Source organism: Ostrinia nubilalis, chromosome 13 (genome assembly GCF_963855985.1).
Source record: "Ostrinia nubilalis chromosome 13, ilOstNubi1.1, whole genome shotgun sequence".
In the NCBI taxonomy this organism is placed as follows: domain Eukaryota; kingdom Metazoa; phylum Arthropoda; class Insecta; order Lepidoptera; family Crambidae; genus Ostrinia; species Ostrinia nubilalis.
In genome coordinates, this window is record NC_087100.1 from 9495979 (window position 1) to 9511515 (window position 15537).

A 15537-nucleotide genomic window follows, 5' to 3' on the forward strand; every position below is an offset into this window, starting at 1 on the left:
TTCATACAAGTGGCCGTACATATTACTAGCGTTCCGTATATCAAACACCATTTTCCAGCGTTTCCGTAAGACCAATATTTTTTATTTTATTTTTCCTGTTGCCTTGATGCATTAAATAGCCGATATATGCAAAATCACAGGAATCGTAAGAAAAAAGGCATATCCGTAACAACTGGGTTAAGGCGGACTACAGTAATTGAATACGTAACGAGTTTTCGATGCGATGTGCACACACCAGATGTATTTCGGTAATTGCCCCGAGATACTATCGCGCGCGTATTAATTATGAAGCACAGAACCGCGCATTTATTGACCTTATCTCCGGTGAGCCCTTGCGCTTTCTTTGCCTGCTTATTCGTTAATGAGCGGAGTGCGCTACAGCGGAACGGAGCGCGGTGGGAACCGGCACCGAATACGCCGTCAATTGACTTATTTTATTACTCCTTTTGTGCGATTCAATAACGTACCCCAATCATGTAACGCGGTGATGAAAGAAATTTCGACGCGATTGTGTGAATGCACGAGTTGATCTCAACGTTTCAATACATTATACAGGTGTCTCCCACGACATCAGATAACAATTTAAGTGCTTGACAATGAGTTTATGTTTAATAATGATTGTTGCCCTCTTATCACCTTTATCACTTACGTCGATGTTACGAATATGTTGCATCCCTCGTTCAAGTAGAGCCTTCTTGTATTATGAGACCAATTTCCGGCAGAAGCAATCCAATTGATGAATAAATTGCATCTCCGGCGCACAAACTCGTTCGTGTATCAGCCCTTCGTAAGTTCCGCGCGTCGAAGGGAGCGATTCCGAAATAAGTGTATTACATCACGCTCCCCCACGGACGCTCGCCCTGCGGCGGTTATAAATAGCCGCGGTCCCTTAAGGCGCGGGTGCACGTTTCCGGGCTGGAAGTGTGTCGCTTCCGCTGCAAGCGGTCGTTGACGCGCGCATTGTCGCCGGCATTCTCCGGCGTCGCGGCGACGTTTTTAAATAGAGGGCCGATTACGAGCGTCTGGCCGCGGCGCCGGGCATATGACCGCGCGAAAGTGCAGCGCCCGTCGCGTCACGGGCTATTTGCGACGCCGCCTCCGCCTCCGCAACCGCTCGCAGCTCGCCGCACTCGCGCCCTGATGACTGCCGCGACAGCTCTATTACCTAATCGTTTCAAAAGTAACAACCTGGCTGTCACATGCTCCAAATGTACTCCGTTCGACAGCAATACCGACGGAAATAAACTTATCATGTGCCGCGTTAATTTGTTCATTATCTTCGATAACAATATTGAACTTGTTTTCTTCAAGAAAAAGCTCAGTCAAAAAGCCCAGTTAATTAGCTTTTGATTGTAAAGCTGAAAATCCCGATTAATTTACACTGCTGAGAACGCTACTAAATAAAGCGTTGAAATCTTTTGCACAAAATATCATTGCGATAGGTACTTTTGTCCGGTTACATTATTATCAGATAAAAAAGTCCAGCAATGCCTATCTTTTGCCTATTCGATATCTCATTGGCGATTTGAGAGTGCCGTCCGCCACGATTGGCAGCGTGCGACTGCATAAGTAGCTCATTGGTCGGTGTAAAATGTGATGCTCGCTTAATAAATAACAACGGTACTTATCTATTACACCGGTCGGAATACTTGAGAGTCATGAGACTAGCGTCTTGAGGAGCGGGTAGTCGCAGTGGGTCGTGTACCGCACGGCGGCGGCAGGCGCGGGTCGCGGCTGAATAAATTCGGAGGGAGGCGCGCTGGAATGCGGGAGGCGGCGCGCGCGGGCGGGGGGCCCGTGCGACTGGCGCGCGCGCCGCTGTCCCACGGTCGCGCGGCCCCGCGCCCCGCGCCCCGGCCACTTTCTTTCGCGCCATAAAGGTCGTTTCAAATATTTCGGAATGCTGTTTGGTGACATTTCACCTGCGGGCGGCGGGGAGCGGAATGCAGCCTCCGACACTCGGCTGCGCGCTGTGCTCTGCGGCGGAGCCTTCGCTGCGCCGCCACGCGTGCCCCATACGCATGTGCACTCGCAAATATCCTAATCACTGTTCGACATCGGCGCGATGTCCAGCCGTATCCGGAACTTATGAAAACGATACAAAAGCACTTAAAAGCTTTTTAAGATAAAGAAAGTCGAAGCTGAGCTGATGATTTTTAATAATTTCTAACAAAATTGTGATCCTACCTATATCTGTGGCTCAACGGTTAAAGCTCACTGGTCTACTTTCCACGCTCATGTGTGAACTGAGTTTCTCCAATTAATAGATTCGTTCCAATAGCAAACAGCGAGTCGGAGAAAGCAGTGACGGCGTGGGTCAACGTCCGACGGAATTCACACCGGGCCCACCGGCGTGACGTTTACGAAGAAATGTGGCGTAACGCTCTAAAATCTCAAAAACCGCGCTCGTTTTCCCATTCCGGGAAGGTGAGGGCGGCCGGGCAGCCGGAGGAGCTGCGACTTTATTGAGTCGTGCGCGGGTATGAATGGAATGCGGCGCGTTGCGCAACGCGGCGGGCGCGGGCGGGGCGGGGGGCGCAGGCTGCGGGGCGCGCTGCAGCCTCCGCTGCATCTCGCGGCCATTCACGCCGCGGCCGCTGTGTGGTCGGCGAAATAACTCACCGTTAGAGCCGCGGAATGCTCGCTCTATCTCTATACCTGCGCTTGCGCATCCACTTTACGACATACCATACCAGAGCGATACGCTGATAACGAACGAGATCTCAATTGAACTCGTCCTTACTCCGCTTCACGTGTCACTTGTAGAGTTCTTGTCTTATAGTTTCATCAGTGTAATGTAGAGCGAAATGTTTTGTAGTGTTATTTAGAGTTAAGCTTGGTTTGATCTTAATTTAAATTCCGTTTTGTAAAACTAACACTTGAATTTTTATGATTTATTGGGATTACTACGACGCTACGATTTTTCGTAGCACTATCATGAGCTTTCTATGTGCTTAAAGTAAAAGATTTGCTACGCTGTGTTTTGCAAGCTTTTTACTTCCTTTAATTTATAAACCGATCACTTATTTGAATGTACTGTGAGCTGAAAAGCTCAATATAGCTTTTAATAAAGTTTGCGGCGCGAGTTCTTGCAACAGCTTTGTAACTGTAACGGCAAATCTGCGAGACCACAGGCACACGGCTCGTGCGTAAATGAACAATGATATTATAAATTCGTATGCATGAGCGGTGCAGTTGCATTCTAGAGCAGCGGTTTGTTAACCGAATAATGCCGCAGGCGCTGCGCCGGCGCACTATCAATAGTGAGCGCGTCACCCGCCCTACATACTTGTCGCCGACACCGGGAACGGGTTTCGTCACCTCACGCGCTAAATTCTGTATTTATTCCCATTGTTCCACGACTACTCCATCTGCGACGCCTGCCCACTCACGGCATCCCGAAAATTTGGGACGCCCCATACGTGACGTCACGCGCGCTCATCGAAGCTCGATACGACAATGCTGAGCCGCCGACCCAATGTTTATTATTCACACGATCTAAATCTGTCAAAAACGTTCAAGTATAATGCTTCCGCTCGGCGCGTCTCAATCTTATTAGGGCACCCCGGCCGTAACACTTTCAATTTGGGTCTCGGAAATAATTATGTTGCCATTGTCTATTATTTACTTTATTGTCTTGTACATGACGACGAACAAATACAGTTTCTAACAGTCTTGGGCAACTCTGATAAAAAAGCGGAGGACGACACCATTCGTCATTATCACAAGTGTAAACATGTTTCGCGATAAAAAGTAACACATTTGCGCTATTTCCCATAGTTGTCAGCAATTAGAACGGCGTTACTTTGTGGGTGCGGGTGAGGGGTGCGGGAGGGCTCGGGGGTGGCGGGGGGCGACACGTGTGGCGTGTGGCCCACATAGCGCGGGCTCATTGAGCGGGGCTCCCGCGCCCGCCGGACGTGACGTCAGCGTCACCGCGCACCTGCGCCCTCGCACGCAGCACTCCGCTGCTGATCTGTCACCACCCACAGCCAATCAGTCCATAACCTAACCTCAGAAGGTCGCAGTCTTACTCCATCCACGAATGATTTCATCCGTATTTCTCAATTTGCTACAGAATAGGCGATGCTCGTTATGTCGCTTCAAAGATTTCGCCAAACCTCGATGTCATTGTGTCACGAATCCTCGGTTATTGTTGCCGATAAATTGGCGAAATAATTGTAGCGGCGCCGCGTCTCCCGCGCAGCGCCCAACAAGGCCGGAGGCGCTTATCCGCACCATTTGTGGCGGCCGCGCTCCGCACTCTCCGTCTTACCTAATTAGTGCCAACTCCGGTGTGGGTGAACCCGCATTGCTCCGGCACGCAAGAGTACGAACGCCCTCCGCCTTCGTTTATTACTATTTTAGTCAATGGAAATAATAAGTAACCGCAATAATTGTGGCCGAATGAGTTCTAATGAATTTATTAACGTGCGACCATGATCGACTCCTACTCCTCGCGGACGCTGGGCTGGCGAGCGAATTGGTATTACATATCGATATTTTATGTATTACAGATGGCGTCGAGCAATTAGCAGAAGAGAAGAAGCGTTACTAGTTCGCTAACAGGGCTGAGTCAGCATGATGTCATGTGGTACGCGATGATGCGGCTAATGGGAGCGTCCCGGCGCGCGCGCACGTCACATCCCATTCCCGGCGCATACCTCAACCAATCGAGCGATGACAAATCCATTCATACTCCTCCTTTGTGGCTCGTTGTGTTAGAGGCTAGATTCTTGCGATTCCAGCCCAATTAGCGCTGATAAACACGACCAGTCCAATTGTTACTTCCCAAAACACAGCTCCATTTATTTGTTTTGTTCTGATGTATTTGTATCTATTGTAAAAGCAGAGAAGAAAGAAGAAGACAAACTACTACGACGACGGAATATATCAAGAATGAAGAAATTTCAACGCCTAAGAAGATAAAAGGAATTACGAAACTGGTTTTCATAATGATTTGACAGATTGGTTACTATTCTGAGATCATTGTGAAAGCTGATTTTGTTCCTAAGTCATCAGTATACTTACATCGAAAGAAGAAGAAAAATCGCTGAAGAAAGAAGCTTTTATTGTAACATCAAGAATTTCAAGAAACATGGTTAAAGTTTACATCTAATATTTTGCAAGTATAAAAAAGTCAACTTCACCGAATAAACTAAATCGATTATACCTAAAACACACTAATTTATTGTTCATAAGAAAGCTCAACTAGAGTATGTATGAATCTCATAAAGTTTGGTGAAGATGATTTTTTTTTACATTATGTAAACTAACAGAAAAATTTTGGTATTTACGTGTTACTAACATTACAAAATCCCAACCTAAAATTTTTTCTTTATTTTTTTTTATAAAACTTTTCGATAACATAGGTACTTAGTATAAATTAGGGATAAAACTGTCTCAGGATATAAGCCTTGTCTTACTTGTTTTTATTTACATTGTAAGCTTTAAATGAAATGAAATAAACTAGCAAGCTATCGCTCTTTTGAAATATTAATAATGGTGAAAATGAATGTTTTATAATTGGATCATTGGATCATTGATCATTTCATTAAAAAAATGAAAAAATTAAATACAATTAAATGTTTTATTCAGCGACACAAAACAACATCAAAGTATTAATCTCGCCACCAACCTTTGCTAAATGTGTGTGGGATCTAATTAATTATATTTTATTCATTCAATCATTCATTGTTTATGCCATGAGTGTGAAACGTGACATAAAAGTATTAATATAAATATGTACAGTTTAGAATGACAAAGCTAATATATGAATAACAGTGATAAATTTTCCCTTATTATTTATTAGTCAACCCATTCATTAATATCAAAATGATGATGCATTGTAAAATACTTGTAAATGTAACTCAAATAAGTAGGTGCCTATCATCGTAAATTACATTTCGCTTTATAATGTTTCGTTTTTAAAGAATAAATAATTATTTTTATGGTAGCACCAGTATGAATAAAGGGACCAAAATAATGTTCAAGATTTTTGTAACAACAATGTAATCTGCAAATATTTAACTATGTATGTAACCCTCATCAACGTTAACAGAACAAGATTAAATCGACCTAAAATTGTAATATTTTTGTTATTTATTTACTGATTATATTATTTTATGGTTAACTAGCTTTCTGCCCGCGGCTTCGCCCGCGTGGAATTTTGTCTGTCACAGAAAAACTTTATCGCGCGCGTCCCTGTTTCAAAAACCGGGATAAAAACTATCCTATGTCCATTCCCGGGACTCAAACTATGTCCCTGCCAAATTTCATCGAAATCGGTTGCGAGGTTTAAGCGGGAAAGCGTAACAGACAGACAGACAGACAGAGTTACTTTCGCATTTATAATATTAGTTGGGATTATTTGAATGTAACGATTGTCTCTGTCTGGGATCTTTTTGAAAGTTAGTTTAGAAATACCTACTTGTCGGTTTATTAGGGAATTCTTTCCTAAAGAAAATGTAAGTATGAAAATGTGGAATTTTATGAACAAAATTTGCAATGCAATATTATGCAATATGTCATTCCATTGTAATATACTCGTACATAATATACTTTTAACTAATATAAGAATATTAACCCGTTAACCCCTACAGTTAAGTAAATTATAAAATTATAGCCGTGCCCGCGACTTCGTACGCCTGAAAACCCGTTTTCCAAACATTTTTCATTTTTGCTCTGCTCCTATTGCCTTCCTCGATAAATGGGCTATCTAACACTGAAAGAACTTTTCAAATCGGACCAGTAGTTCCGGAGATTAGCTCGTTCAAGTAAACAAACTCTTCAGCTTTATAATATTATTATTATTAGTATAGATAATAATTATGCTCATGTTAGGAGTGTGTTCACCACAATACCTCGGTTTTCGAATCGGCTAGTCTGACACCGACACCGTTGCTGGGCTATTGTCGCCTCAAAATATTGCATCTGCTTAGTTATAAACTGGTATTGTATTTTACAAATTACTGACAAACAGACGACTTAGCGCTTCAGTAAGGTCTGTTACAGAACGAAGCTCAAAAGTCGATTTAATCTGAGGTATCTGAAAAAGGTTTCGTTTGCTGATTTTCAATATTAGACCAATACAGAACACAGTCTGCGAGTTCTACGACTGAGATTGAATTCGGATTTGAGCGTTCTTTCTTAAGTTAGGTCTTAACCTTAGTATGTGCTGTGACCGATAGAATAAGAAATAGGTGTACTGAATAGATTCCCTTGGTAAAATAAAGCTCTGTTCTATCAACTAAACAATTGCCTTGTATTTACGCCGGTATTCACAAACGATACTTGCTTAAGTGAAGCAGAAAATCGAACGCACAGCGCTGAATAGAGCTCTGTTATTGGTTCGTGTGTCAACCTGTGCGTCCACGCGCACTGTGAGACCTCATAGTAATGTTTGTGGATACGGGCGTTAAGCACAGAAGCAATGGTTCGTCATAATAATCTGAGTGTTTTCAGAGTAAAATTATCCGCTTTTTTGATTTTAGTTTAGTTTAACTAACCATGGGATCTTATAGGTAATCAATCAATAACGTTGCATCGAAATAAGTCTGGAAATTGAGTTGAGATTCAAGTAGCCTTTCGTCGAAGCTTGAATCAAAGAACATTCAAACTTTGTATCATCATAATGCGTTATTCAGTCTTTTAGACAGTGTGATTATCGATTTCCAACCGAATTCACGATCGCTTACGTACAAAACATGTTTAGGCATAGGACTATCGAATCTATAAATTAACGAATAATAAGGACGCCAATCCCGCGCTTCTACCTTCTTCATCTGCCTTATTTTTTGTTAATACCGTCATTTCAGCAATTTAAAAGACTAACTTAAATTTTGATTTAGATGATGTTATAGGTGTAGTCCGCGCCAATAGATTGTAATATTTTAAATAGCCGCTTGTATTGTACGGAATGACGGTAGCTTCGTAAAAGTAACGGACGGGGAATGTCGGGTTAAGTAGTTTTGGGAATAGATATTGCTATGTGCGAGGTTAAACTTAAATATATAAGAAAGGTTGTGTTGTTTTTGCATTATTCTATCATAGTATTATAATTTAAGGCTGCTACACTGTCAAAATGTTAAATTACATTATAATGTAACATTTATTTCATTTTAAGTGAACTAGCTAATAACAAAATTATATTGAAACAAATTGAAAGGAGAATCTACTAAGACCAAATGTTCAGAACCAATCTTAACTCTTATGGATGCATAATAAGGCCAATTTGGAAATCAGGCAAACTCATGTTCAGCATTAAGCCCAGTTTCCATCAAAGCGGAGAAGAGAGGAGACTACAGATGTGTTTTGAAATACCAATCAGATTTCGTTAATTCCACATCACCTCTCCGGTTCGGATTGCCCTCGCCCACGACGACTTTTTGTATCGATGCAGTCGCGCTGCTGTAGCGCCTTAGTAGCGCGTTAGCATCACTTCTTCATCAAATCAAAATAAGTTTCGTGCAACCTTTCTCATATTAAGTTCACTTTACGACACGTTTACAAGGGCGCTGTTGTAGTTTTCGTACTAAATCTCTTGATGGCGATTCGAATACGCAAACGATTCGTAACGAGTTTTTCGTGCTAGCCGTACTGTAGTGCGTTGCAAATACAACTAACGTGCGTTAGTAGCGATGCTGTCGCGCGTTTACGAAAAAGTCGCCATGGTTGAGGGCCCTTAGACGTTCTAAGCCACGATAGGGGTCGGGCTTGCCGACTGGATATTCGAGGAACGCGGGTTCGAACCCCGCCGCACTGGACTACTGTGGTGAACACAGGTATATTGCCACGAGGGTGTTAATGGGACTATTAATAGTTTGTAAAATACAAATAATTAATTTTAAAAAATGGCTAAAGTAAGGATGATGAAATCATTAGTGGCATGACAATTCCCCATGAACTGCATGTAGTCGGGCTTATTTATTTGCAAGTGTGTTAAGTCTACTTGTGTCCTATTAATGGTAACTGAAGGATTAAGCTCAATTCATGTTCAAATTAAAATTCTTTATCTACACTAATATTATACAGAGGAAAACTTTGTTTGTTTGTTTGGTTGTAATGAATAGGCTCAAAAACTACTGGACCGTTTTTAAAAATTCTTTCACCATTCGAAAGCTATATTATCCACGAGTAACATAGGCTACATTTTATTTTGGAAAAAAATATGTAGTACACGCGGGTGAAGCCGCGGGCGGAAAGCTAGTTAGTAGGATAAAGTATGAAGGCATTGGGAAGAAATGGCAGAAGAAACCCAGACACCTTTGTCTCTGGCTCTTATTTAGGTACCTATTACAGGAAATACTATTTCGTTCGTTCGTTTTAGCCGAAAGACGTCAACTGCTGGACAAAGGCCTCCCCCAAGGATTTCCACAAAGACCGGTCCTGCGCCGCTTGCATCCAGGTACCTCCCGCGACCTTCACCAGATCGTCGGTCCACCTAGTGGGAGGCCTGCCCACGCTACGTCTTCCGGCTCGTGGTCGCCACTCAAGAACTTTCCTGCCCCAGCGGCCATCAGCTCTTCGAGCTATGTGCCCCGCCTACTGCCACTTGATTTTATCGATTCTGCGGGCTATGTCAGTCACTCTGGTTCTCCTACGGATCTCCTCATTTCTGATTCGATCACGCAGGGAAACTCCGAGCATAGCACGCTCCATCGCTCTTTGGGTGACCTTGAGCCTTCTTATGAGGCCCATAGTAAGCGACCACGTCTCAGATCCGTACACCATCACTGGCAACACACACTGGTCAAATACTTTTGACTTGAGACACTGCGGTATTTCGGACGTGAGAATTTCGCGAAGCTTCCCGAACGCTGCCCAGCCGAGTTGGATTCGACGATTAACCTCTTTCTCAAAGTTGGACCTACCTAACTGGACTGTTTGTCCCAGGTATACATAATTGTCAACAACTTCGAGTGTAGTGTCTCCAACCATACCATTAACTAGATATAAAACAAGTGCAAGCTAGGCAGTTAACGTCCATGCACTCTTATCATTTGTAGCTGCTCCTAACACCTAATCTGCCAATTAATCTTTTGTGTCTGGCCTAGGTAATTTTGACCACCACTAAGAAAAATAGCTACCCTAAGGTGTTTTGTAACAACCGTAAATTAAACACGGTAGTCAGCCCTACATTTTCGTGCCCTGAAAAATGTATAAAAGCCGTGAAAAGAATCAAAAGTTTAATAAAGAACTTTCATGTAATTCAAATAATTTATTTAATGTAATTCAAGAAACTAGTTTCAGGATTATTCTAACTGTAAGTACTATTAAGTAATTGTTATTAGTCGTGTACTCGTACCTGTACCTGAAAGTGGTTCTGTAGTGTTTGTACTAATCTAGGCTGGGTAGATTATTGTGTGAACCACTATTAGCACAAACGCTTAATTATAAACTTTTACAGCAAATAATATTATACGATATTTTAAAAAATATCAGTCCTTTCGGAATTAAGATCACGCAATCTCCTGCTGAAACTTTCCATATCAACCACGTTTTTCCCCTTCATGCAAAATACACGGAAGGAAAACATCACGGAGCACAAAGCAATATTTCGATATACCGTTAGGTATTTGAATGGGTAGGATTTTATTATAATTAATGCTGTAATATTTAAAACACCTTGCCCTGTATTGATTGGAGTTGGAGGAAAAGAGCGCTGAAAACTGATTAGCTAACGCTTGGGTTAAGTATAATATTGGCGGTGAAATTTTTTTAATGACTACGAATGTCTAAAACACTAATAGAACAGGTATGTTTCTTTAACAATTGTTTAAAAATTTCAATAAATTAGTTTACCTACTCGAAACCTGAGAAAAAGATGTCGTTCAACATCGTCAAGGCGGTTATTTGGTGATCGATCGAGATGGCGCTCTTTCCCTATGCATCCCTGGATTCCTATAAGTGTTTAAAAATAAGACTTGATTAAGTTACTTGCTGTGCGGCATTTTACCCGTAATCCCTTATTAGTCCAACGGCTTAGCAAGCTGAAATGGCAGGGCACATAGTCCCTATACAGAACTGACGGCCGATGGGGCAGTAAGGATCTGGAGAGGAGGCCATGTACCGGGAAACGCAGCGTGAGACGTCCACCTATATGGTGGACCGACCTATATGGTGGACCGACGACATCATAAAGGTAGCAAGAAGGCGCTAGATGCAGGCTGCTGTCAAAATATAAATCATTGAGGGAGGCCTATGTTCAGCAGTGGAACGTCCTGTGGCTTAAATAATGTAGCCTATCTAAAAGTTGTCTACAACAATATAACAGCGTTTTTATCACGCATCATTTTGTACACTTGTGATAGTTAGTTAATTGTGCCCTTGATTCATTCTGTTTCGCGCCTATCTCAACATACTAAATAGGAATGAAATAACTACTAATAACTACTAGTATACATTGAAGTATGTTTACTAATGAAATTACTTAATGAATAAGATCGATTCTCATTTTTGGCGAATGACGGAGCACAGAAGTCGTTTAGTAGGTAAGCCTTGTCCTTCTTGCTTGATTAGCTTCACATAATCTACTTATTCTATCTCTACAGGGTAGGTATCCAATTTAATACGACAAAAATCCTGTTACCCAAGTAATGTCCTAAAGAAACTACCAAAGCAAATTCTTGACCATTAGTGGACATCATAATCAGAGCATAAATTGTTTAATGACTGTGTTGCCTCATTTATCAGTACTTAATTACATAAGGCGAACTTAATGCAATAAAGCATTATCTGCCATTGTAGAAAATAAATAGAACCTGTAACGACTCAATAACATGCCCATACCTACATGCCCATACCTACCTGCCCTACCGTATAAATCATTCTTAAAGCTTAAAGCTACACGTTTTCCAGATTGAAATTAATGCCCAGTAGGTGGTTACTTGTGGTACACCTCCCAGTGGAAGCGGACAAGTTTTTAACGACCCACATTCAAACAATATCGAGTTGGAATATAGGTACTTTGGAATTAAATTCACTAGGCGTCCAGTAAGTTTAAAAATCGGTTTGACTCAAAGGTTAACTTAGAGATGAATTAATTTCGCTTTTTTGTAATTTTTTAAGGGCTATAAAATTTTCTTAGTTAAAAATTAAATAGTAGTGTATGGCAGTGTATGGCTGAAACGAAACGGAAATAACCATTTGTCATTTTTGACAGTCACAGGTGACACTGACATTGACAAACAACAAATCGAAGAGGTTATTTTATACACAAAAGTGCACGCTTTGTTGTTTTTTACAATTTAAATGGTTTTTGTGCGAAGAAATACGATCGAGTGATTCAAGGAATATCAACCTTTCCCTACCATTCAAATAATTGTAACAAAAATGGGATCTTCCGAGTTTGACGCCACTTTAGGTGGCGATGAACATCTGCCCTTTTCTGTGAATAGTTTGAAATTTGCAGCTTCCCGAAGCATAGAAATTGCTGCCATGACTGAAAGTATCCTTCGCCCCAGCAAAACGAAGTTAATTTTCCAATCCTTGCCTGTTCACATGCGTCGTCGAGTCATGAGCCATAACGCGAAGAGATTGCCGAGAAGGCACAGAGAGGGCCATTTAGAACAACTGACTAAAAGTGGCTTACCTCCAAAGCAAAAACGGCCATCCCGAAAATACAGGAGACGACCTGGCAACTTATTAGAGGAATACACTAGGCGACAAAGAAATAATGTTTGGTTGGAAACACACATTTGGCATGCAAAGAGGTTTCACATGATAAAGCGCTGGAGCTATAGCATTGCATATGCTCCATGTGATAAAGCTTTTAGAGCTTGTTACAGAGCAAGCTCTGCCCATTGTCTTTTACAGGATATCTCTTATTACACACCAATCCAAATAACTGGACCTGTAGAAATTTTAAAAGAAATGTTTAGCAACATAACAAATAGCTCATGTGGGCTTGGTGTATGTGCCAAAGCTTTTGTAGATGGTAAAAGAGAGGGTTCCATCCATTTATATGAAGCCAAGTCATATCCTTTTGGGTATATTGGTAAAGTTACCTTCATTTGGCACAATACTGAATCAAACAAATGTTTATGGTTATTTGTTCACCCTGCCCAAATCAAGCAAGTGGAATCATTATTTACAGATTTGCTTTGCAATACACAAAATAGCATAAATGAAGTTCCTGAGAAAAAAAGGAAACTCACAAATAATTATTCAGAAAATATAAAAGTGAAATTATTCCCTGGAACTTACAACAGGTTCCGATTAACTGGTCCTAAAAGTCATGCTGTACTTACTCACAGTCTAAAATGTATCCAAAATCTAGAAACTATCAAACAGAATAAATGGGTATCTAATACAAGTGATTCTGAATTCTCAAATCTTAAAGAAAAAGAACAATATTGGCAGAATATTAGTTCTGTGGCTTCTCCTTCAGAATTGTCTCAAAGAATGATCATCGGGTTAGTGGTAAAAGATCCTCGTCTCAGTAGGCCTAAAATTCGCACAAAAGCAGTGAACAGTATGAAAGAAAGAAATCTTCAATATCTCCTAAACATACCACCGAGTATATCAACATCACATCTATGGAATACAAACTTACATGATGTAATAAAAAAAGAAAAATTATGTTGTGCCAAATTCGTACAACATGTGACAAAAACACGATTAGTTCCTGGAGAAATTAATGAGAATGATCCAGTTTTACAAAGTGTACCAGTCGTTTTGGTACAGAGGCCAGGATCACAAGATCCGGATTTTAAAAAGATTGGTAAGAAATTATGACAAGACGTAAATTCTTGTTATAATGTTGAGTACCTACTTTCTATTAAATAAATAATTATATTTTCAGGATATGGAAGTGGCTGGGATATCATAATTCCACCTGGTTATGGTCTGCCGTTCTGGCAAACATTCATTATGTTTGGAGCACGGTCAGGAGGACTTCGTGAATCTGAGCACTTAACATTTGAAATGGGGGAGTGCTATTTTCCTCCTGATTCTGAATCTGGCAAAGAAGAGGAAGAGAGAATATCAGCAGAGTTAAAAGAAAAGTATTTCAGACTACCACCCAGTAAAAGGGTCAATTATATTAAACTTGCTATTGTTTCTCCATTTATTTGCCCATGGAAAATACTTTTAACTGACTGGAGCAGTGGATCTGTTGAATCCTTTTATGTATTACGTGATAAACAGCTCCTGTGTAACCTACAGGTAAATAACAAAAATTGTAATACTTCCATGATAAATTTTCCCCAGTTTTGTCAAGATACTCATATTTTATTATGAAAGTATCTTATTACACTTCCTTCACTACTAATATCCAACTTCCTATTTACAGGACTGCATTCAGCAAAAGAAAGAATTTCCTGCTATCGAAAAATCATCATCTTGTTTAGTGCCAATTTATCTGAAAATGGTCAATAAAGGAAACCTAAAACGAAATGCACTGATCTGTTTGCCAGAAAAAGATGATGTTTCCAATGTTAATTCACTATTTGAACCGCACCATGAGGATCCAAATGAAGTGTTGCGTAAAAAGAAGCGAAAGGAACACAAGGCTAATATTAGAAGACTGAAGAAAAAAGCTTCAATACTAAAGAAAGGACAATATGGCCAGGTATGAGATACCGGGTCCGTGGTCGAGTCCCCCAGTATTCGACGCACCCGTGGTTGAAGCCCCCGATTTAAATAAATTTAATATCATATTTTTTTCGGCTTTTACACTAAGTACAGTCAACGAAAACCATGCATGTTTGACGCAATTTAAAATTATGTATTTAGTTTTTTGTTAAAAATACTTAAAACTTTTATAATTAAAACTTTTATTTGTAGTTAATTAAATATAGAGAGAGTAGAGTTATTTTAAAGACTGATTGTTACAATTATTTTGATTAAGTAAAACGATTTACATGTTATTATAGGTAAATAAAACCTATGATAAAATATGATAGGTTAAAATAAAACCTATTATATTTTTAGGTATCACTATGGTAAAATAATATTAAACATTTATTTGTACGATCAGTATAAATATTTATTCGTTTATAAATATTTTTGTGACTGACTGTACATTTGATTAAAAATTGCTTCTATCTGACCGGGGGCGTCGACCACGGGTGCGTCGAACACAGGGGGACTCGGCCACGGACCCGAGATACCTACATCTGTTTCAAAACAAACTTATTTAGACTCATTTAGCCCAAAAATAGTACCCATATTGTGAATGTAAAAATATTTTGATATAATTTCAATTTTATTTCCAGGTGAACACTACCACTACAAGGCCTAAAAACAAAGCTAAGTCAGAACCATCTGAATATGTCAAAAGCATCAGGGAGCTCTGGGTACCATCAGATGTAAAATCAGTCCGCCACTCGTGTGCGCGTCAAATCATGGGATACCTGACACACGGCGCATTCAGCTTTTCTGAATCCCAAAGTTGTGGCGTAGGTTACATAGCATTCAATGCTTTAAATGCGCTTCTCAAAACCAAACAAAATCAGGTATTAGTTCGAAACACTTCATCAAGAAAGTATAGGTTGGCCAATATAAATATTATAAAGGTTCCATGAATAAAACATT

General features: G+C 40.5%; 1 protein-coding gene across 1 annotated transcript; it reads left to right on the top strand.

Moving 5' to 3' along the window:
- The first annotated feature begins 12194 nt into the window (after nucleotides 1-12194).
- LOC135077613 (ribonucleases P/MRP protein subunit POP1) lies at nucleotides 12195-15529 on the top strand. Its single transcript, XM_063972165.1, has 4 exons — nucleotides 12195-13723; nucleotides 13805-14166; nucleotides 14294-14572; nucleotides 15219-15529. Exons 1-4 carry the CDS (start codon nucleotides 12334-12336, stop codon nucleotides 15525-15527), a joined length of 2340 nt encoding a protein of 779 aa, XP_063828235.1. The 5' UTR covers nucleotides 12195-12333; the 3' UTR covers nucleotides 15528-15529.
- Nucleotides 15530-15537: the final 8 nt, after the last annotated feature.